The sequence below is a fragment of the Bos indicus genome, chromosome 26, assembly GCF_029378745.1.
Source record: "Bos indicus isolate NIAB-ARS_2022 breed Sahiwal x Tharparkar chromosome 26, NIAB-ARS_B.indTharparkar_mat_pri_1.0, whole genome shotgun sequence".
NCBI classification, from domain to species: Eukaryota; Metazoa; Chordata; class Mammalia; order Artiodactyla; family Bovidae; genus Bos; species Bos indicus.
Window position 1 is genome coordinate 5,382,758 of NC_091785.1, and position 23,559 is coordinate 5,406,316.

Consider the following 23,559-nt stretch of genomic DNA (forward strand, 5'->3'; position numbering starts at 1 on the left):
TCATGCATTGGAGAAGGAAATGGCAACCCACTCCAGTGTTCTTGCCTGGAGAATCCCAGGGACAGGGGAGCCTGGCAGGCTTCCGTCTGTGGGGTCGCACAGAGTCGGACATGACTGAAGTGACTTAGCAGCAGCAGCAGCTTATCACATTCTTCCCTGGCTGCCAAGGCAAATGAGACCAGGCTTGCTATTGCCATGAGTCTCCCAATGTGGGTAACAAATGCTGATAAGCCTTGTCTATACTAGTTACTGCTAAGCAATGTCACCATTTTCCAATTCCATCGTGACTATCAGCTGCTATCTCTATCCTGATGAATTGGCTGGTACATACTGGGGGCAGGGACGCTCTTGATATGTGAAATCCTCAGTACATATTAATACTCTGAAAATTTAAATTCACCCAAGTCATATAGTACTCCAAACACTAATAATCTGTGCCTTCAATATAATGATGTCTTCACGGTCTTTCATGATCTATTTTATAGAGCAGAAAGTGCTACACTCAATATGCCAGCAAATTTGGAAAACTCAGCAGTGGCCACAGGACTGGAAAAGGTCAGTTTTCATTCCAATCCCAAAGAAAGGCAATGCCAAAGAATGCTCAAACTATTGCACAATTGCACTCATCTCACACGTTAGTAAAGGAATACTCAAAATTCTCCAAGCCAGGCTTCAGCAATATGTGAGCTGTGAACTTCCTGATGTTCAAGCTGGTTTTAGAAAAGGCAGAGGAACCAGAAATCAAATTGCCAACATCCGTTGGATCATGGAAAAAGCAAGAGAGTTCTAGAGAAACATCTATTTCTGCTTTATTGACTATGCCAAAGCCTTTGACTGTGTGGATCACAATAAACTGTGGAAAATTCTGAAAGAGTTGGGAATACCAGACCACCTGATCTGTCTCTTGAGAAATTTGTATGCAGGTCAGGAAGCAATAGTTAGAACTGGACATGGAGCAACAGACTGGTTCCAAATAGGAAAAGGAGTTCGTCAAGGCTGTATATTGTCACCCTGTTTATTTAACTTCTATGCAGAGTACATCATGAGAAACGCTGGGCTGGAAGAAACACAAGCTGGAATCAAGATTGCCGGGAGAAATATCAATAACCTCAGATATGCAGATGACACCAGCCTTATGGCAGAAAGTGAAGAGGAACTCAAAAGCCTCTTGATGAAAGTGAAAGAGGAGAGTGAAAAAGTTGGCTTGAAGTTCAACATTCAGAAAACAAAGATCATGGCATCCGGTCCCACCACTTCATTGGAAATAGATGGGGAAATAGTGGAAACAGTGTCAGACTTTATTTTTCTGGGCTCCAAAATCACTACAGATGGTGACTGCAGCCATGAAATTAAAAGACGCTTACTCCTTGGAAGGAAAGTTATGACCAACCTAGATAGCATATTCAAAAGCAGACACATTACTTTGCCAACAAAGGTTCGTCTAGTCAAGGCTATGGTTTTTCCTGTGGTCATGTATGGATGTGAGAGTTGGACTGTGAAGAAGGCTGAGCGCCGAAGAATTGATGCTTTTGAAGTGTGGTGTTGGAGAAGACTCTTGAGAGTCCCTTGGACTGCAAGGAGATCCAACCAGTCCATTCTGAAGGAGATCAGCCCTGGGATTTCTTTGGAGGGAATGATGCTAAAGCTGAAACTCCAGTACTTTGGCCACCTCATGCGAAGAGTTGACTCATTGGAAAAGACCCTGATGCTTGGAGGGATTGGGGGCAAGAGGAGAAGGGGACGACAGAGGATGAGATGGCTGGATGGCATCGCTGACTCGATGGACGTGAGTCTCAGTGAACTCTGGGAGTTGGTGATAGACAGGGAGGCCTGGCGTGCTGCGATTCATGGGGTCACAAAGAGTCAGACACGACTGAGTGACTGATCTGATCTGATCTGAGTCCCTCAAGATGGTGTCTTAAGGAGTGTCTGGGTGTCTCCTATACAAAGATTAACATGGACAAATTAGTTTGGGAAACACCAGTATGTATAAAAATAAATATTTCTGTACTGTAGGCCTTTGTATAGGAGCCTTGAATATTAATATACAAGTGTATGTTGTGAATATCAAGAAAATAAAATGTAATTTTCCACAATCTATCATGGCATTTCTTTTAATTTGTAAAGTTTCTGATAGAACTAATTTTCTAAAGAGTACAATTTAGGAAAAACTTTATTAGGTTTTAGTGAAAACTACTATTTGTGGGGTTAAATACTGAAAAAGTTGTTGTTTAAAGTATACAGTGTTGATATATGGCAAAACCAATACAATATTGTAAAGTTAAAAAATAAAAAAAGAAAAGAAAAAAAAACTGCTACAACTCTCTTTTTTACAAAAAAAAAAAAAAAAAAGAAGTCTTTATAAATAAATTTTTAAAATTATCTTCAGGGAGATAGATTTGAATTATGCTATGTTTAGAAGCTTGCCAGATTGCCAAGATAAAAGTATAATAACTAGTTAGAAGAGTTCTTAAAACTATAAAATATTTTTGGAAAGAGATGTTTAAAATTTTATGTGTGGAAATTTAATGAAAATCCTACTCAAGTCATTTTATATATACTTTTCTGATGACTTTGCCACTTCCCCTTTTTCTCACCTCCAAGTATCAGAATGATGCCTTTAGAATCTGATGTGAGAAGAAAAATGTGAGGAACTGTTAGTCACTCAGTCATGTCTGACTCTTTGTGCTTCTCTATCCATGGGATTCCCCAGGCAAGAATACTGGAGTGGGTTGCCATCCCCTCCTCCAGGGGATCTTCCCAACCCAGGGGATCAAACCTGGGTCTCTTGCATTGCAGGCAAATTCTTTACCATCTGAACCACCAGGGAAGCTCAGGATCTGGCATACTAGAATTAAATATTAGGTCTATCTTTTATTAGCTGGATAATTATGAACAACTTAATTTCTCTAAGCTTCAGCTCCTTATTATAAATTAGAAATAATAATAATAGCTAACATGATCTTTTAGACAAACTAATTGAAATGATAAATTTAACACAGTTAGCATAATGTCTAATATACAGTGGAAAAAAAAACCATACACACACACATACATATATATAATTATGATACAGTTTTTAGAAAGTCTGAGATAGGGTGATATGATTAGAATCTTCTCATAGATTCAAGCTCAGAATAGACACATATTCTCCCAATTGGTTTGCCTTGGAAATGAACTGAGATCATTCTGTCGTTTTTGAGATTGTACCCAAGTACCGCATTTTGGAGTTTTTTGTTGACCATGAGGGCTACTCCACTTCTTCTAAGGAATCCTTGCTCATAGTAGTAGACATAATGGTCATCTGAATCAAATTCGCCCATTCCCGTCCATTTTAGTTCACTGATTCCTAAAATGTCAATGTTCACTCTTACTGTCTCCTGTTTGACCACATCCAGTTTACCTTGATTCATGGACCTAACATTCCAGGTTTCAATGCAGTATTGTTCTTTACAGCATCGGACTTTACTTTCACCACCAAACACATCCACAACTGGGGGTTGTTTCTGCTTTGGCTCAGCCTCTTCATGCCTTCTGAAGCTACTTCTTCAGTCCTCCCCAGTGGCATATTGGACACCTACTGACCTAGGAAGTTCATCTTTTAGTGTTATATCCTTTTGCCTTTTCATACTCTTCATGAGGTTCTCAAGGCAAGAATACTGAATATACATGCTTATACTTTGGCCGCTATATGCAGAGACCCTGGATGGAAAAGACCCTGATGCTGGGAAAGATTGAGGGCAGGAGGAGAAGGGGACAACAGAGGATGAGATGGTTGGATGGCATTGACTCAGTGGATATGAGTTTGAACTAACTGTGGGAGATAGTGAAACACAGGGAAGCCTGGCATGCTGTAGTTCATGGGGTCGCAAAGAGTCAGACACAACTTAGTGACTGAACAACTCCCAACTGACCACAGTATCATGACTTGGAAAAAATTCAAGAAACTTATCAACTGCCTCCCCCTACATTATCATTCCAGTTCAGAGAAATTAGATGGGAGTGGAATTTTATATTAAATTAGTGGCTTATCAACACTGCACAGTGTTAGTCTCTTCTAATTTAACCATTAATCTTGAAAAACTGTTTTACCAGCCAACATGCATAAGTAATGAGGCAGTTGCTCAGATAACAGGGATACATCCTATGTGAAATTTAAACTCCTTCATATGTTTTCCCATCACATCCTTATACTTCCTCCTTCATAGCATTCATCACACTTGATAATATTTATTTATTTGCTTTCCATACTAAATTGTAAGCTCAGTACCAGCAGGCACTTTATCTTTCTTGCTGGTAACCATATCTCCAGCATCTAATGTACTAACTAATACAGGGGAAAGTGAAAGTGAAGTCTCTCAGTCGTGTCCGACTCTTTGCAGTCCCGTGGACTGTAGCCTACCAGGCTCCTCCATCCATAGAATTTTCCAGGCAAGAGTACTGGAGAGGGTTGCTATACAGGGGAGCTCCATCAATATTTGTGATACTGAGAACTATAGTGTACACTTTGCTTCTTGTGGCAAGTGTACCACTGATTACCTTATATTGGGAATAATACTATCACCCAAGATTCTAGAAAAGCTTCAAACTTGAAAAGAAAAGCAAAACAATTTTAGGCAGCTAACAAAGAAACTTCCAGTACAGGTTTTTATCCCCACCCTCCCAACCTTGCCAAAAATTGTTGAGATAAGTTTGTGATTTGTGTTTAAGAGAACTCCATGCAAAATATAAAAGGAAAGATGTGTTTGATTGGAGATGGGGTCTTTTTGACCTTATGTGACAGAATCAAAGGAGAAGGGAGAGGAGTCAGAAAAAAAAAAAAAAAAAAGAAACCAAGGGGGCAGAAAATGCAGAAGGCATATAATGTAAGAAACAGCAACAGGAACAACAGAGTGTGTCTGGTACTGGGAAACAGTACTAGTAACAGACAAAGGAAAAAAATCAACTGTGTCCTCTGCCAAGGAAGAGGAGGCATCAGGTTCATAAGCCTTAAAGGATTTCAGAGGCAAGGTAGCCGACGGTTCTAGTGCTAATGCTAGACAGTAAGGGAGGAGTAACAGAAGCCACTCCACCCACTAGCACACACCACCTCACCACCTGATCTCGTTACAGAGTGTGCATAAGAGTTTGAGATGAGGACTGGCATTCTCTGTATTATCATCATTTAACAAATATGATGGAAGTATCACTGGTTAGTACTCTTCTATCAAGGCAAAGCCTCTTATCTAGAATAATTTTTAACCCATGATTCCAGACATCAAAAATTATATCATCTCTCTTGTCTTTAAAAAGAAAACCTGCCATTAATTTGTAAGTTCACCAGCAATTTCCTATGTTCCTGTTATACTCATTAGAAAAGGTTGCTTAAAATCTACTCTGTGGTCTGCCAAAGCAGAAATGGCTTCTGTGATTATTTTAACTTGAATTTAGAAAATAAATAAACATATTTTCTTCCTCTTAGATAGCTGTACATTCAGGTGCAGTTTCAGTTGCTTGATACATGGGAGCTAATTATGCTAACTCATATGACTATTTTTTTTTTCTAAGAAGATCAAGGCTTCATTCCAGCTGAGAACCATGGTAACATTCAGAATACTCTTTAAAAACATGAAAATAATTTTTTTTGTTCAGAACAACAAAAATTATAATCACAGACAACAAACTGTTATAGGTCTTGATAAAATTGCTAACGAGGACAGAAAAGGAAATTTTCTTTTTGTCAATCATGCCCTCTAGTGGAAGACTGACAACAGAAAAGAGCTTGCTTTTGAAGAGCAGAGCTTATCCTTAATTTGCTGCATAGTAGAGCATTTGTCGGACACGACTGAGAGACTTCACTTTCACTTTTCACTTTCATGCATTGGAGAAGGAAATGGCAACCCACTCCAGTGTTCTTGCCTGGAGAATCCCAGGGACGGGAGAGCCTGGTGGGCTGCAGTCTATGGGGTCACACAGAGTCAGACACAACTGAAGAGACAGCAGCAGCAGCAGCAGCAGATCATTTGTACAGAGGCAGATTTATATACATTTTTCTTCAAGCATCCCTGAAGCATAAATATAATAAACTATTGATTATGCTATTTGGCATTGTGCATTTCAATAAATTCTCTCATCTGAAATAATGCACTGTGCAAGAATTGTGTGTACTGGCTACCCAGTTTAGCCATGGTGAAGGATTGTAACCTCAAAATATGTACAGTGTGCCAGAAAAAAGATATACAGATACAGTGACAGCATTGATTTTATTCTCCATTCTGTCAATGGCAAGCAGGCTAAGTGAGGGATACCAATTCACAAACTTAGGTTTCTGTATAATCAGTTTATGAAGCCAGATTATAAAAATGTCCACTGTGTGTTCAGTTAGGAGGTGAGTGACCTGGTGACTATTTTTCAAGACAACAACAAAGAAAAAGATGTTACTGTACTCAGCACTGTTAGCAGCTGTATTGACATAATTAAGAAAAACCATATTTTTTCCCCTGTAATAGTCAAATTAATCCAAAACATGCCTGTAACATTAAGATTTTTAATATCCCCTTGGAGAATAGAGAAGAAAATTCATAGGACTGTACTGACTTTATGTGATTTGGGAAAGTCATGTACAGAAAAATCACAAAGTTGGATTCGTTTTCTAACCTTCAGAAACTATGATTTAGGGGGCACAAGAGGAGTTCCATCCCTTTGGTTACAGGATTCACTCATTAAAATAGTTAGCACTCTTGAAAAGAGCAGGAGGATATGTGCCTGCAAAAATTTTATATATTTACCCCATCCCCGGAACCTGAAGACCAATACCTTCCGCTGTCCTTATTATAGAGAACATGTGCTTCCCAGGTTTATTTACTTGTTTAGATTCTAAAGCTCATGTTATATAAAGGAAGTCTTCATTGTAGAGGTTGTGAATATTGCATGTCAAAACGGAAATGACGTACTTTTTGAAAATTTCTCAGTTTTGCTTACAGTTCAACAACTCCAACTTTTATGAGAGTCTGCAGGGTTTTTCAGATATACAGCTCAGATGTTAGCTCTACTGTGAAAAGCAAGCTCAATCTGATTGCAGTTGTTTATGATCGAATTGTCCTGACCTCTTTGCAAAAAAAGGGTGTTCATAATCAGCTAATTTGTATATTTCCAATTTACATGGTGCAAAAAAAAATTTTGTGTCAGAACAAATGCCAAAGACTGTGTAGCACAATCAAGTGAGAAAAGGTTGGCCTGGGGAATAAAATAACTAACAAATTTAGTTTTGAGCTCAATCATGTTTGAGTCAGAGTATCCAAAACAATGCAGGGTATAATATTTTTTTAAGTAAATCTGAGAAAGATAAATCCTCCAGGTTAATAATCATTATTTTTAAGAAAAAAGGATTTGCAATTCTCCATAAAACCTTAAATTTTTGAGAAAAAAAAAAAAAATCACCTGGCTCTCAAGAGACCAGATTAATTTGTGGCTTTGCCAAACCAGTAGATAAGTTTAGCAGATGTCACTATGCTATCTTCAGAATCAGTAACTTTACCTGCCAAATGGTAGTTAAGTGACAAATCCAAGAACATATTTTTTTTTTTTGAGTCACTTCAGTATCTCCAGTGCCTAGCATTGGGTCATAAAAATGGAAGGAACATCATAAATATCATCTAATGAATAAACATGAATAACTCATATCACTGAATTGTGAAAACTAAAAAGATACATATAAATCACTTTGAAAAAATATTTAAATAAATTAACATGATTTCTGACTAAGAACATCTAATCCTATGTGCTGGGAGCAGGAGCTCCGCCTTTTTTTTTTTTTTTTTTCGGTGCACAGGGACACCCTGAGTGGGGTCCTAGCCGTCCGGAAAACTCAACACAGGCGGAACAATAGGGCTGATGACCCCAATTGTTCCGAGGTGGGGGGGGAGGGGTGGGCAATAGGGCTGATGACCCTAATTGCTCTGAGGGACTTACCTTCGAAAAGCCTGTTCAGGCGCCACTTGCCGGGGTCCAGCCCCGTTGGATCCAGGGGTTTCAAAGGGGAGACGGCGTCAGCGAGGATCAGGAAACAATTGCTTAATTAAACGTTAATTAAGGATATAAAGAGTGGTTAAATAAGGATAGCTCAGTGAGGAAATTCAGTGGAGAAAAGCATCTGAAATAAGGATAGCTCAGTGAGGAAATTCAGTGGAGAAAAGAGGCTGAATAATTCAGCCAGAAGGTGAGAGAAAGAACGACATGGGGAGACCAAGTTTCGGTGAACAAGGCCTGCACTTTATTTTCCAAAGTAGTTTTTATACCTTAAGTTATGCATAGAGGATAATGGGGGAAAGGGTAGAGTCATGCAGTAAGCCAGGCTTTCTTCCTGCAAACTTATCATATGCAAAAGTTTAGGTGATTTGCATCATCTTCTGGCCTGGAGGCCTGTTAACATTTTAAGAAACTTATTTTTCTCTAAAGGTGATTATTCTAAAGTCAGGCGCCACCCTCCAAAAGCATTAGATAAAGTTGCATTCCTATAGGGCAAAGGTCTGGTGGGCTCTAACAAGAAAAAGAATTAACTCAAGGGTCCAAGGTTACAAACATTAAAGCTACTACTTACACCAATCATATTAATCAATACACTGCCAGGGACACAGCAGGTAAGGGACATGGAGACTTAGCAGCAAACATTGGCCCAACAAGTGAAAAACCCTTCACCAATACAATTTCTAATCAATCTTTTAACTGCTCAAAGGAATCTGTATTTAGACTGTTTAGAACATCTCATGCCTCTCACAGTTGGGAGGCTCTGGGCAATCACATGTGGCCGGAAAAACCTATTCAAGCAGGCTAGAGGACTTCCAAAGGAGTTTGTAGGTTGAAACACTATCACACCCAGGAACTTTATTAACAGGAGCTGTAAGTTAACTCTTTTTTCAGAGAGAGGTAGTGGGGGACAGCCCCCCATAAAGTCAGAGGTGTAGGTGAGAGCACAAAGCAGAAAGTAGGCAGACTCTGGTTTTGGGGGTAGATGCTTGAGAATTTCCAGGGGGACTCCTGAGGCTCAATCCCACCTTTGCGTATGCCGAGCCTCCTTCCTTATGACTTGCCACGGGCGGAGCTCCTGCTCCCAGCACCTACGTGTCATTACTGTAGTGTGCTAGAGGGAAAACATCTTTTAATCATTTTATGTTTGTAAAAATGTAAAATGGCATCAAAGGATATCTCACAATTTGCATTTGAAATGCTCTAATCATCCTATTATGCTAAATATTAAAGAATTTGCAATTGCAATGGAAACATTAAAGAGCTTTCTTTAAAAGCAACAACAAAACAATATATATATACACATACATATTATATATATATATATATATATATATATATATATATGCCATCTTCTACACCTGTCTCATAGAAGGGTATTTTTTATGAAATGTGTTCCTACTCTTCAAAGTTCAAAACTACATCATACCATTAGAAGCATCTTTAGAGAAAATTTCAACCATCATTACAATATCTGAAAGCTTTTTCTGGAGGCACATGGTTTGTGAGACAGGCTGTTTACTTGCGTGGAGGGGGCTCCGATAGAATGGGGTAGGCATCATACTCCTTAATATTGTATAGGGACTCTAGTAGTTTCCTCTGGGGTGCCATTCGGAAGTGAGGGTAATGGAATTGAGAGGATGGAAGGCTGACAGTGGCAAATGGGTTGTGTGATAGGAAGAGGCAACCTGGTTTAAACAGAGCACTGAACTCCTCATTGTGTCTTACAGGATATGAATGATTACCCTCCAGTATTTAGTAAACGAATCTACAAAGGAATGGTGGCTCCAGATGCTGTCAAGGGTACACCTATAACGACTGTTTACGCCGAAGATGCAGACCCCCCTGTAAGTTGAAGACATTGATTAATACTCAGAACTTAAGGGAGAAAATTTTAACACTTATAAATGACCCAGTTCCCAAGACAGCACAATGAGTCTGTGTGTTCCACTCTACCTACTCTCTCACATTTGATGCACTCCTGCCTGTTGCACACACAGGTACAGACCATATTTCAAGTGATTATTATTGAACTTAGGTAATTAAGGATATGGTTTTTGTTTTACTGTGATTCAATATTTAGTATTTCTCAGTTTGTCTAATACTAATGATAAATATGTAATATATAAAGAATTATCTACATTTGCAATACGTATAACTCAGTTTCTTTATTTGGAACATCATAGGTTTAGTTTAGCCTAGATAAGTTTTATCCTTAAGTGTTTTCCATATTATTTACATTTCATTAATGTAACATATATGTTATATATATAATATATACAATATTAAGGAGTGTGATCCTACCCCAACATATATATACATATGTTATATATAACATATGTAACAGCATATAACATTACATTGTGCTAATTTTGGTAAGCTAAAATTGTCTTGCTTTTAGAACATATTTGATAGATTCTCTTAGATGTCCTAAATTGCCTTTCAAGATAGAGGGTTTCTAATTAAATTATAGCAGAAGTAAGGTAAATTTTCCTTAATATCATTTCTTAATGTATTGAAGATAGCATATCCATTCCAATACTCTTGCCTGGAAAATTCCATGGACTGAGAAGCTTGGTAGGCTACAGTCCATGGGGTCACATAAAACTAATAGTACTTGTATAAAAACGCTTTCTAGAAATAACTTGAGAGTATTTTACGTATTATTTATTCTCATAATAGTTGGATAATGAAGATTTGAATTTTTTATCTTGGGTGAACTTGTATTATAAGTTAGTAGCTGATAAATTCTAGAAAAATGTTAAAACTATTAAATAAAACCATTTTAGAAAAGTAAGAAAATAGAAAAAGACCTCAATTTTATAAGTGACTTAAAATTTCTGTTTTGTATGGCTAATATAAGCACTATTTATGTAATGCTATTTATTTAATAAAATATGAATGGCAGTCATAACATTTTTCAGCTTCAGTTATGACAAGCCATATAGTCTTTTGTAACTGTGAGGTCTTAAGAAATAATAATGTTAACATGAAAGCAATGACCTTTCACTCAGAAGTTCCTTTTCTCAAATGTATTAAAATGTCCTTGAAATTGATTTATTGAATCTTGGGAAATATGATAGGCAAAACTTCAGAGCCTTGAACACACCAATAGAGATGGTGAATGTGAAATTGTGGTTTGCCTGTTTAAGTAAACTCTCAGAGGTACAAAATATTTTAAAATTAGGAATACAGTTCAATTCAATTCAAGATATGTGTTTTGAGCACCAGCTCCGTAGTGACCACTGTGCTAACCAGGTTTTGCTGTCCAGAAACTGACAGTCTCACAGGGAGAACAGAACTGCACAGAGAAACTATAAAGCGCTATGTAAATGTAGGGGAGGAAGTATTTTCTTTTCTTCCCCTCCAAGATTTCTGGCTGATCTAATAATTAAATTGGCATATGACAGATTAGCAAGAGGAAAACAAATTTAAATTTGTACATACAGGAGCTCATAATATAATGTTTGAAAAAGTGACTAGAGCAGACAGCTTTTATTTTTTAGACCAAGTACTAATACATCTGTGGAGAACTGACAAGATGACGGGTTTGGGCTTGGTGTAGTCATTTAGTAAAGAAGTAATGAGATTTGTTTACATGACCTTGTCATCCTTGAATTCCCTGTATCTGGCGGTAAGGTTTTCTCATCCTCTTGGTATAGAGAGGATACCTTTCACACGGGAGATTTATGTCCTTCTTTCAGGGAGACAAAAGAGTAGAAGTGTCCTTCTTACACTGACTGTCTCTTAAGTAACTTTAATTCAAAATAATCAACATGCCCAAGTGACATATTTTGGGCAAAGTGCCCTGAACCCTCTCCTAAGCAAATACAGCATCTTAAAATACTCATATTTCTAAGAAATTTTCATTAGCACAGAATTTAAGATAGTGTTGTTTCCTGACATTAATGATGAGATTCTAAAAGTAGGCCTGCTGCTCACCTATGTGGGACAGTCTTATCGTGGGTGGCAAAATCCCTGCTTCACTTCTGTCACTTGTGACCTTGCAGTGACTTTCAGTCACTGTGCGGATGTGAAAGAAGCTGTCTTGTTCTGTTGTCTGTTTTCTAAATAAGTCATATTACTTGTATAAAGTATTTACATAGAAGTTCTTTTCACTTCCTAAAACCTGTTTATGGAAATTTACCAGACTCAACTGCCATATTAAAGAAGCTCTTAGGCTTGTATTCCCAATAATATTTTTTTTAACTTTTAATATCTAATGCTGTCTTTTCAGTACACGAAAGATGGATGCCAGTCGTCCAACTGGAATACTGAGCATGTGTCTTTCAGTTAGCAAATATATTATTTTATGAGATTGAGTTTTGATCCTTGAAACACTTTCAGCTATTGGCATAACTATAGTATTCAGCACTGAATTTTCCATCATTGCTACAAATGGTGTCCCTTAAATTAGCATAGTTACAATGTGGCTGTACCTACAACAATCTGAAATAAAAGCTAATTCCATGAAATTTTTTAGAAAATATCAATATAAATTATACACCTTTCAAAGTGCTATGATTGATTTTCACTTTTATTGTTTTATATCAGTGCCATAAATACAGAATAAGTATTTTTCAGATGGACTTGCCAAGCATTTTTATTCTGTTAGTGTTATAAATATTTATTCACTAAAAGAAGATAGTTTCAGTTTCATATCTGTCTGGGCTCTTAAGTCAGTTTCACTCCTTAGGGCTGTGAGTAGCTATAGGTAACACTATGTTTATTTAATGATCTCTCTTCCAAATAAGAAGGTAAGGTCCTTGAGGGCAAGAATCAAAACTTAATCCAATTTGTTTTTTTCCCACAGTTAACCATGTTTGGTACTTAGTAGAAACATTTGTTGAATAAATAATCAGTTATTTCTATGCTCTTCAGAACTGACAAAATGTGCCAGATCTTCAGAAATTTAGTTATTTGTGAACTTGGACAAATTTCTTCTTGTCTCCAGGCCCAAGTATGGCCATTTGAGGTCTGTGAGAATTAAGTGAAGAAAGGCAAATATAATGCTTAGTGCTGCTTCTGCCCTCTCATATAAGTAGGTATTGTTACAATTCTGCAATGATAATTTGCCTCTCTAGAGGTTGGCAAGGCATCATGTTTCTTGTGAATGAAATGAGAATCACCCATTTTAAACTAGAAAATAGCAACTGTAAAATCTTTTGAAGTATCAGATGGAGAAATGGGTAAGATCTTAAAGCCAGAGAGAGCATTGCTGTTGAATATAAATTAAGAATTATAAAATGCATATTGTGCAAGCCTACAGTGATCTAGAGAGGAAAAAAAGTTTTCTAGGATTTTTTTTTCCCTTGAATTAAAATTGTTAGGACTTTTATTTTCTGTCTTGCTTTTGTGACAGCACTGACATTATGTAGTTCACCAGAGATGTGTATGGTGAATGACTGATCATTTTGGATATTAAAAATTGCTAACCTTTTCTTTCTGCTCACCAGAGACTTCTCATTCTGAACTGTCACAAGACAAAATTCCAAGTGTAGTTTCCATTTATATATTTTTATCCTTTCCGAAGCTGTGGGCCAAACCAGACGATACAAGAGTTCTCTTTGTGGTCAGGGTAAATGCCTCACAGTACAGTGTCCTTCATCATCAACTGGAAACAGAAAAATGTGAATAAATACATTTTGTTCATTTCCAAGAAGTGCTAATCTTCTCATTGTTGTGTCAATTCTTTCCTTTTAATACATCTGAGGAATTTATAACATTCTTGTTTAAAGTAAATCAGTATTTGGATCATGTTTAATAGTAACAATTTTGACAAACTTTCTTATTTGCATATGGTCATGTGAAAAATATTTATATATTGAAGACTTCTTTTTTTAGGTTTTGATATCAATTTATAAAGTTAATATGCTTCATGAAAAGCAATCTTGTAGTTTTCAATAGCAACCGGCTTTAATCAGTGAATGTTCTCACTTCACTTTTCTTTTTTCAGAAGGTATTTTTATAAAGGGATAATAATTGCATCTGTGAGGCAAATTTTTCCTCTCTGCTGAGATTTTGAGGGCTATATTATCCATTCAGAGTTCAGACAAGTTACCTGAGAAATTATTTTTAAAGTGATTTCACGGGTGGCTTTAACATCCTTTTCAATCATTTGAGGACACTTTTGTTGATCTCTAGAGAGTAAAAAAGATGGTCAGGTCAGTTTTTCTTTTCTATGATGTGTGACTTAGAATGTCATCATGTCACCAAATAATGCCAGGTAATTATGGTGATCTTCTCCAAATGCTTAACCCTCCACATAATCATTCTGTTGCAATCTATTAGCAGAGAGCAAACAGTAAAATGAAAACAGCAACTGTCTTTATCCATGATTTGCTGCTTGCTGGCTTTGTGTGCAATAGTTAAAACTATTCAAGGCTAGGAGTGTTATAAGATTGTATTTTTATCACCAGATGATATGGCTATTCTGTATCATTTTCCATTTATATCTCTACAGATCTGTTTGTCATCACTCACCACATACTGGTTTGTGTTGTTTTGCTCTATTGATTTAGGTTATTGCTAGCAATGTAGTGGAAACTCTGGTTTTAAAGAACAGTGCTTACTAACCACATTTGCTGACCCTGAAGCATGTTAGGGGAATGTACACAGCTCAGTGGGATTTTTTCCTTCACAGCAAAGCTGTAAGGGAAATAATCAAGAACTATTTTCACAATGCATGTCAGCTTGTGAAAATTGAGAGGAGGTAGCCTAGCCTGAGTCCCTTTGGTCTCACATACTTAATTGGAAAAAAAAAACTCATACAATGAAACAGTTGGGACTTGATCTTTAGAATGACAATGGGTTATAATTAGATTTTAAGCTGTAAATGAATACAAAGGCAAAGGTTTATGAGACAGTTTATACATGATTAAAGTCTTGCTGTTGTTCTTCAGTCACTGTTTTGTCTGATGCTTTGTGACCCCAAAGACTGCAGCACGCAAGGCTTCCCTGTCCTTCACTGTCTCTTGGCACTTACTCAAACTCCTGTCCATTGAGTCAATGTCATCCCACCACCTCGTCCTCTGTTGCCCCCTTCTCCTCCTGCCCTCAGTATTTTCCAGCATCAGAGTCTTTTTCAATGAGTCAGCTCTTTGCATCAGGTGACCAAACTATCAGAGCTTCAGCATCAGTCCTTCCAATGCATATTCAGGGTTGATTTCCTTTAGGATTGATTGATTTGATCTCTTTGCAATCCAAGGGACTCTCAAGAGTCTTCTCCAGCACCACAGTTCAAAAGCATCAATTCTTCAGCACTCAGTCTTCTTTACGGTCCAACTCTCACATCAGTACAAGACTACAGGAAAAACCATAGCTTTGATTACATGCTGCTGCTGCTAAGTCACTTCAGTCGTGTCTGACTCTATGAGACCCCATAGACGGCAGCCCACCAGGCTTCCCTGTCCCTGGGATTCTCCAGGCAAGAACACTGGAGTGGGTTGCCATTTCCTTCTCCAATGCATGAAAGTGAAAAGTCAAAGTGAAGTCGCTCAGTCATATCCGACTCTAGCGACCCCATGGACTGCAACCTACCAGGCTCCTCCATCCATGGGATTTTCCAGGCAAGAGTACTGGAGTGGGGTGCCATTGCCTTCTCCGTTTGACTACATAGACTTAGCAAGATGATGTCTCTGTTTTTTAATACTGTCTAGGTTTAATACTGTCATATCTTTTCTTCCAAGGAGCAAGCATCTTTTAGTTTTGTGGCTGTAGTCACCACCCACGGTGATTTTGGAGCCCAAGAAAATAAAATCTGCCACTGTTTCCATTTTTTCCCCCATCTATTTGTCATGAAGTGATGGGATGGGTTGCCATGATCTTATTTTTTTAATGTTGTGTTTTAATCCAGCATTTTCATTTTCCTCTTTCACCCTCATCAAAAGGCTCTTTAGTTCCTCTTTGATTTCTCAATAGAGTGGTATCATCTGCATATCCATTAATGTCTAGAAAAGACTTATCTAAGTGTGTTAAGGCTGTCATTTTCTTCTGCCTTGTGCCTTTTAGTTTGAAGAACAAGTATATTCTTAACTTTACTTGAGGTCAATATTAGATTTAACTGCTTTGATTGCAAATATTTTTCTTCTAATTAAGAAACTGCCATGCATACCAGGGCAAATAGGACATTTTTCTTTTGTTATAAGTAGTAATATCTATAAAATTACGGGTTTTTTAGCCTGTACAGAAGTGTCATCTTTTTTTTTTTTTTTGGTGAGAATAAACCTTAGGGGGTTAGGATCCCAATACACTGCAACAAAGGAGGCTCCCGAGGAAATCGAAAGAACTATATCGAGCTCTCCGGAGAAGGCAATGGCACCCCACTCCAGTACTCTTGCCTGGAAAATCCCATGGATGGAGGAGCCTGGTAGGCTGCAGTCCATGGAGTCACTGAGAGTCGGACTCGACTGAGCGACTTCACTTTGACTTTTCACTTTCATGCATTGGAGAAGGAAATGGCAACCCACTTCTTGCCTGGAGAATCCCAGAGACTGGGGAGCCTGGTGGGCTTCCGTCTATGGGGTAGCACAGAGTTGGACACGACTGAAGTGACTTAGCAGCAGCATATCAAGCTCTCATGATCTCCTGGAGTAGGAAATGGCAACCCATTCCAGTATTCTTGCTTGGAAAATTCCATGGACAGAGAAGTCTGGCAGGCTACAGTCTATGGGTTCACAGAGTTGGAAATGACTAAGTGCCTGTGCACATGTGCACACGTGTGCACACACACAACAAGTTCTCTGGGGCTCACATAGGTCTCCCTTATAACTTAAATAATGTGTTTACTTTGAAGTACTTGCCAGAGGAAATGAGGAGTGATGCTCTGAAAGAGTATCTTGACTTCTTATAATCTGGATTCTTGACTTTAATATCCTTAAAGCATTCTGCTTTTAATTTCCCTTCATTACCTACTTTACAATTCCTCCGTACCCTTGAATATGTAAGCAGTGGACCTGCAGTCAAACATGCACCTGGCACAACATAGATACTTCATAGTACTGTCGAATCATCTGATCAATGAGAAAACATTTATGGTGGACTTAACAAATAAGAATATGACAAGAGCCATTATAGTGTTGCAGGAAGGGGGACCCCTTCCAGGGCCCAAAACTGGGCTCTTGTCTAACACTCAGAAATGAATTGTCCGAGGAGACACATGTGCTGACAAAGCAAGAGATTTGTTGGGGAAGAGCACCTGAGATGGAGAGCCGTAGGGTAAGGGAACCCAGGAGAACAGCTCTGCCATGTGGCTCGCAGTCCCTGGTTTTATGGTGATGGGGTTAGTTTCCGGGTTGTCTTTAACCAATCATCCTGACTCTGAGTCCTTCCAGGAGATGCATACCTTGTTCACCCTAGATGGATGCCAGCGAGGATTCTGGGAGGTGGTAGGACATGTGGTGTCTCCTTTTGACCTTTCCTGAACTCTTCCAGTTGGTGGTGGCTTATTAGTTCCATGTTCCTTACCAGGACCGCCTGTCATAAAACAGCTCATACAAATGATCTGTTACTATGGTGTCTGGCCAGGATGGGCGGTTTCAGTCAGTGTGCTTCCCCTAACAACAGAATGTAAAATAAATGCCAGAAACAGGAAAGTGAATGTGACCTGGTATGGTCTGAGCCTGCTCTGAACTGGAACTCAACTTTTTAAAAATGTAGGAGATTCATTTAAGTGATTTTTAGTAGGCAGAGGAAATGGATCCAAAAATTAAGGTTAAAAATATTTTTCATGTATTCATGAATTTGTGTATCATGATTTGAACTACATCTGATTCAATAAATATTAGTTATTTAAAGTAACATGTTAGGCCCATCTTAGAGACTCATTTGTAGTTGGGAAATATAACAGATTTGATTTCACAAAACTCTTTGTGTTATGTAGAAAATGGAAGCTTACTAAGAAGACTTACAAACAGGGTAATGAGAAAGCAAAGCTACATATTAAAACAATTTATTCCCTGTGTTATGTAGTATTCATTAGATAAGATAATAAATGAAAACAAGGAGATAAATTAGCAACTATTGCTTTCATTTCATTATTAAAAAAAACAAGGTGGACAATGGAAATTGAGAAAATAGAAATACTTAAAAGTCATTGAAATGAAAGAATTAATAGTGATTGGGCAGGAGGTTGATGATCACAGACAGAATAAAAGCACAATGAAAAGTGAATCAAGAGTTTTTAGCTGGAGTGATAAAGATATTCATTATATTAGCCAATATAAATGAGGCAGATAGAAAATAAAGCTATTTAAGGTGAAAAATAATGCGATCAAACTAGGACAGATTAAAGTGATTTGAAATAATTTCAAGATATCTAAATCCAGTCATCTACAGATAGACATTGTCTGATTTCCTTTCCTGAGCAAGGAAGCTGAGAGGACTAAGTCAGGACATGGCTAGTGAAGGAGTCCTCCCCACCAGTAGTGGTGCAGTGGGTACTATTACTCACCCAAGAACCACAGTGCCAGGGCCAGCAGGAGGCTCAGCACTTTTCCAGAATTATAGGTTCATCAAGCTAAAGAAAGCACAGCACCTAGTGCTAAGAAGAGGCTGGAGGTAGAAGGCAGAATAGGGCCAAGAATTCTTTGCACAGGTGAACAATACCATGAAGAGTCCTGAGGCAGATATCGGGTTGCTACAGCTGCTTTGTTCTGATGCCAGAATGGAACAGATAGAAAACAAGGAAGTACGAGCTCAGGGAAAAAATTACTGAAGAGGAGACACCTAAATAGAAGCGGAAGCTGTGAAAGTAAATAACATGTTTCAAGAGACAAAGCTTAATCCCATGAAAGAGAAACTTGGAAATAAATTCTCAGATTTTATTCGTACCCTTTTGAGGATGGGTTAGGAGCTGAAGTGTGGAAAGAGTCAGAGGGGGGAAAAAAACAAAAACAAAAACAAAAAAATTAAGAGGGTAAAAGAGAAATCTGCAGTGATGTGGTGCCAATGAAAAGAAGAAATGTTCAATGCAGAAAAGAAATGAAATGGTAAAGAGGTTTTTGTTTGTTTGTTTGTTTGTTTTTTTGTTTTTGTTTTTCAGACAAGGCAAAGAAAATGCAGTCAAGCTAAGTGAAAGACAATAGTTCTTCTGATTAGAAACTCATGAGTAACCTTGATGGTAAATTGGCCTCTCTCCTACAACTTGCTCACATTTTAATTTTAATGATTCTGAGTTACTTTGGAATGTGACATTTATATAGAGATCAATTTTTTCCATTTGTTTCTGAGACTATCAAAAGTTTATTTTTATAGTTTATTCGTTATATTTTTATAGTTTTTATACAGTGGAAGTGAGAAATAGATTTAGGGGCCTAGATCTGATAGATAGAGTGCCTGATGAACTATGGAATGAGGTTCGTGACATTGTACAGGAGACAGGGATCAAGACCACCCCCATGGAAAAGAAATGCAAAAGCAAAATGGCTGTCTGGGGAGGCCTTACAAATGGCTATGAAAAGAAGAGAAGTGAAAAACAAAGGAGAAAAGGAAAGATATAAACATCTGAATGCAGAGTTCCAAAGAATAGCAAGAAGAGATAATAAAGCCTTCTTCAGTGATCAGTGCAAAGAAATAGAGGAAAACAACAGAGATCTCCTCAAGAAAATCAGAGATACCAAAGGAATATTTCGTACAAAGATGGGCTCGATAAAGGACACAAATGGTATGGACCTAACAGAAGCAGAAGATATTAGAAGAGATGGCAAGAATACAAAGAAGAACTGTACAAAAAAGATCTTCACGACCCAGATAATCACGATGGTGTGATCACTGACCTAGAGCCAGACATCCTGGAATGTGAAGTCAAGTGGGCCTTAGAAAGCATCACTACGAACAAAGCTAGTGGAGGTGATAGAATTCCAGTTGAGCTATTCCAAATCCTGAAAGATGATGCTGTGAAAGTGCTGCACTCAATATGCCAGCAAATTTGGAAAACTCAGCAGTGGCCACAGGACTGGAAAAGGTCCGTTTTCATTCCAATCCCAAAGAAAGGCAATGCCAAAGAATACTCAAACTACAGCACAATTGCACTCATCTCACACACTAGTAAAGTAATGCTTAAAATTCTCCAAGCCAGGCTTCAGCAATACGTGAACCGTGAACTTCCTGATGTTCAAGCTGGTTTTAGAAAAGGCAGAGGAACCAGAGATCAAATTGCCAACATCCGCTGGATCATAGAAAAAGCAAGAGAGTTCCAGAAAAACATCTATTTCTACTTTATTGACTATGCCAAAGCCTTTGACTGTGTGGATCACAATAAACTGTGGAAAATTCTGAAAGAGATGGGAATACCAGAACACCTGATCTGTCTCTTGAGAAATTTGTATGCAGGTCAGGAAGCAACAGTTAGAACTGGACATAGAACAACAGACTGGTTCCAAATAGGAAAAGGAATACATCAAGGCTGTATACTGTCACCCGTTTATTTAACTTCTATGCAGTGTACATCAAGAGAAACGCTGGGCTGGAAGAAACACAAGCTGGAATCAAGATTGCCAGGAGAAATATCAATAACCTCAGATATGCAGATGACACCAGCCTTATGGCAGAAAGTGAAGAGGAACTCAAAAGCCTCTTGATGAAAGTGAAAGTGGAGAGTGGAAAAGTTGGCTTAAAGCTAAACATTCAGAAAACGAAGATCATGGCATCCAGTCCCATCACTTCATCGGAAATAGATGGGGAAACAGTGGAAGCAGTGTCAGACTTTATTTTTCTGGGCTCCCAAATCACTGCAGATGGTGACTGCAGCCATGAAATTAAAAGATGCTTACTCCTTGGAAGGAAAGTTATGACCAACCTAGATAGCATATTGAAAAGCAGAGACATTACTTTGCCAACAAAGGTTCGTCTAGTCAAGGCTATGGTTTTTCCTGTGGTCAGGTATGGATGTGAGAGTTGGACTGTGAAGAAGGCTGAGCGCCGAAGAATTGATGCTTTTGAAGTGTGATGTTGGAGAACACTCTTGAGAGTCCCTTGGACTGCAAGGAGATCCAACCAGTCCATTCTGAAGGAGATCAGCCCTGGGATTTCTTTGGAAGGAATGATGCTAAAGCTGAAACTCCAGTACTTTGGCCGCCTCATGTGAAGGGTTGACTCATTGGAAAAGACTCTGATGCTGGGAGGGATTGGGGGCAAGAGGAGAAGGCGACGACAGAGGATGAGGTGGTTGGATGGCATCACTGACTCGATGGATGTGAGTCTGAGTGAACTCTGGGAGTTGGTGATGGACAGGGAGGCCTGGCATGCTGTGATTCATGGGGTTGCAAAGAGTCAGACATGACTGAGCGACTGATCTGATCTGATCTGATAGTTTTTATAGTTTATTTTTATATTTTTCTTTGAATTATTTATGTGCACTCTCCATAGAAATAATCTATGGAATTTATGATATAGTTATTGGACATACTTATAAATATTTATACATATTTATGTATTTAAGCCTATATATGATGTATGCCAAAATTTTATATTCTGACTTACCCATTTTTAAGTTCATTTTGTTGCATCTGTTGGTTTACTCATATATATCTTTAGCTTTTTAGAAAGATATATGTTATGTGAGTTTTTCTAGATATAAAATTATTTTGCTTATACAAAGAAGATACAACTTAACAAATTATTAGAATTTTGGGCTCCAAATTAAAAGACACTAGCTCCTTAGATTAAAAACTATGATAAACCTAGGCAGCATATTAAAAAGCAGAGTCATTACTTTGCCAACAAAGTTCTGTACAGTCAAAGTTATGCTTTTTTCTGTAGTCATGTATGAATGTGAGTGAGGGAGTGAGTGAAAGGTGCTCAGCCATGTCCGACTCTTTGTGACCCCTTGGATGTGAGAGTTGGACCATAAAGAAAGCTTTGCACCAAAAAATCAATGCTTTACAACTGTAGTGTTTGAGAATACTCTTGAGAGTCCCTTGAACTGAAAGGAGATCAAACCTGTCAAACCTAAAGGAAATCAACCCTGAATACTCATTGGAAGGACTGATGCTGAAGCTGAAGCTCCAATACTTTGGCCACCTGATGCAAAGAACTGACTCATTGGAAAAGACCCTGATGCTGGGAAAGATTGAAAGCCGAGGAGAAGGGGATGACAGAGGACAAGATGATTGGATTGTATCACCAACTCAATGGACATGAGTTTAAGCAAGCTCTGGGAATTGTTGAAAGGCAGGGAAGCCTGGCATGCTGCCGTCCATGGAGTCACAAAGAGTTGGACACAACTGAGCGACTGAACAGCAACAAAAACCATACGTAGTCTTTTCTAATATTTTCTGGTTTCTAACATTTTAGCAGTGTGTGGCTATATTAAATTTTTAAATATTTTTAAGGTTTTTTGTTTGTTTCTGTTTATGAGACTCGATTCTAGAGCTTAAATGTTTTCATTAGTATATATTTAGATATTCCTTGTGCTATATTGATTGTTTCTGATATATATATGATAGCTGTTTTCAATCTGAAAACTTATGTACATAGTCCAAGAAAGATTTACATGGCTTCAATATTAAGGATTCTGGAGGAAGTACCCTCTGGCTGGTTTCAACTTCTAAAGCTACCGGCTGTTCTTGTGGCCCGGGACAATTTGCTTAGTCACTCTGTCCCCTAGTTTTTACATTTATAAAATGAGAAAAAAAAAATAATGTTACTGTGACTTTATACACTTTTAACAGCAACTCTTTACTTCTCCCTTCCCCCAAGCAACCATAATTCTGTTCTTTGCTTTTCCCAGCTTAACTATTTTGAATATCTCATCTAGGTGGAATCATGGAGTACTGGTCATTCTGTGACTGGCTTACTTATCTTAGAGGAATATTGTAATGGTTCATCCATGTTGTCACAAATTGCAGAACTTTATTCTTTGTTAAGGCTGCCTCATGTTCCATTGCATGTGTGTGCCACTTTTTCTTTATCCACTCATCCACTGATGGGCAGTTAGGTTATTTCCTTTTCTTGGCTATTGAGAATAATGCTGCAATGAACATGATAGTGGAAATATCTTTTCAAGATTCTGATTTCAATTGTTTTTAGATTTGTACATAGAAGTGGGGATTATCCTGTGAACTTCTAGCATGACAGGATTTTATGAACCTATAACAAGATTGGAATGTAAGAGCCTAATACTCAAAGAAAATAGAAAAAGAAAATAATGCTGATGCTGATACTATTAGTCATGTCCAACTCTTTGCAATCCCATGAACTGTAGCCTGCCAGGCTCCTCTGTTCATGGGGTTTTTGAGGCAAGAATATTGAAGAATACTGGAATGAGTTGCCCTTCCCTCCTCTAACAGATGATCTTTACAACCCAGGAATCAAACCATCTCCTGTGTCTCCTGCTCTGCAGGTGATACAGTTAAAAAAAAAAAAAAAATAGAAGACAAAAATGCACACAGTAGCATCAATTAGGTTTTCCTATCAAAATGTGCATGGTTAACAATACTAACGTATCACAAGTTCAGCATTAAAAATTAGGATTTTATTCATGGGTTTTGATACACTCAGGGATTGGCTGGCTGGCCTTGACTTTGGACCGATGATTGGGTTGGACTCCTGTCAATT

General features: G+C 38.0%; 1 protein-coding gene across 1 annotated transcript in view; it reads left to right on the top strand.

Annotated features, from left to right (window-relative positions):
• The window catches only part of PCDH15 (protocadherin related 15), a 1,036,870-nt gene that overhangs the window by 800,353 nt on the left and 212,958 nt on the right, over positions 1–23,559 (top strand). Inside the window, exon 21 of the mRNA XM_070780422.1 lies at positions 9,735–9,851. Within this exon, the coding sequence (XP_070636523.1) occupies positions 9,735–9,851 (117 nt within the window). The remainder of the gene's footprint in view (positions 1–9,734; positions 9,852–23,559) is intronic.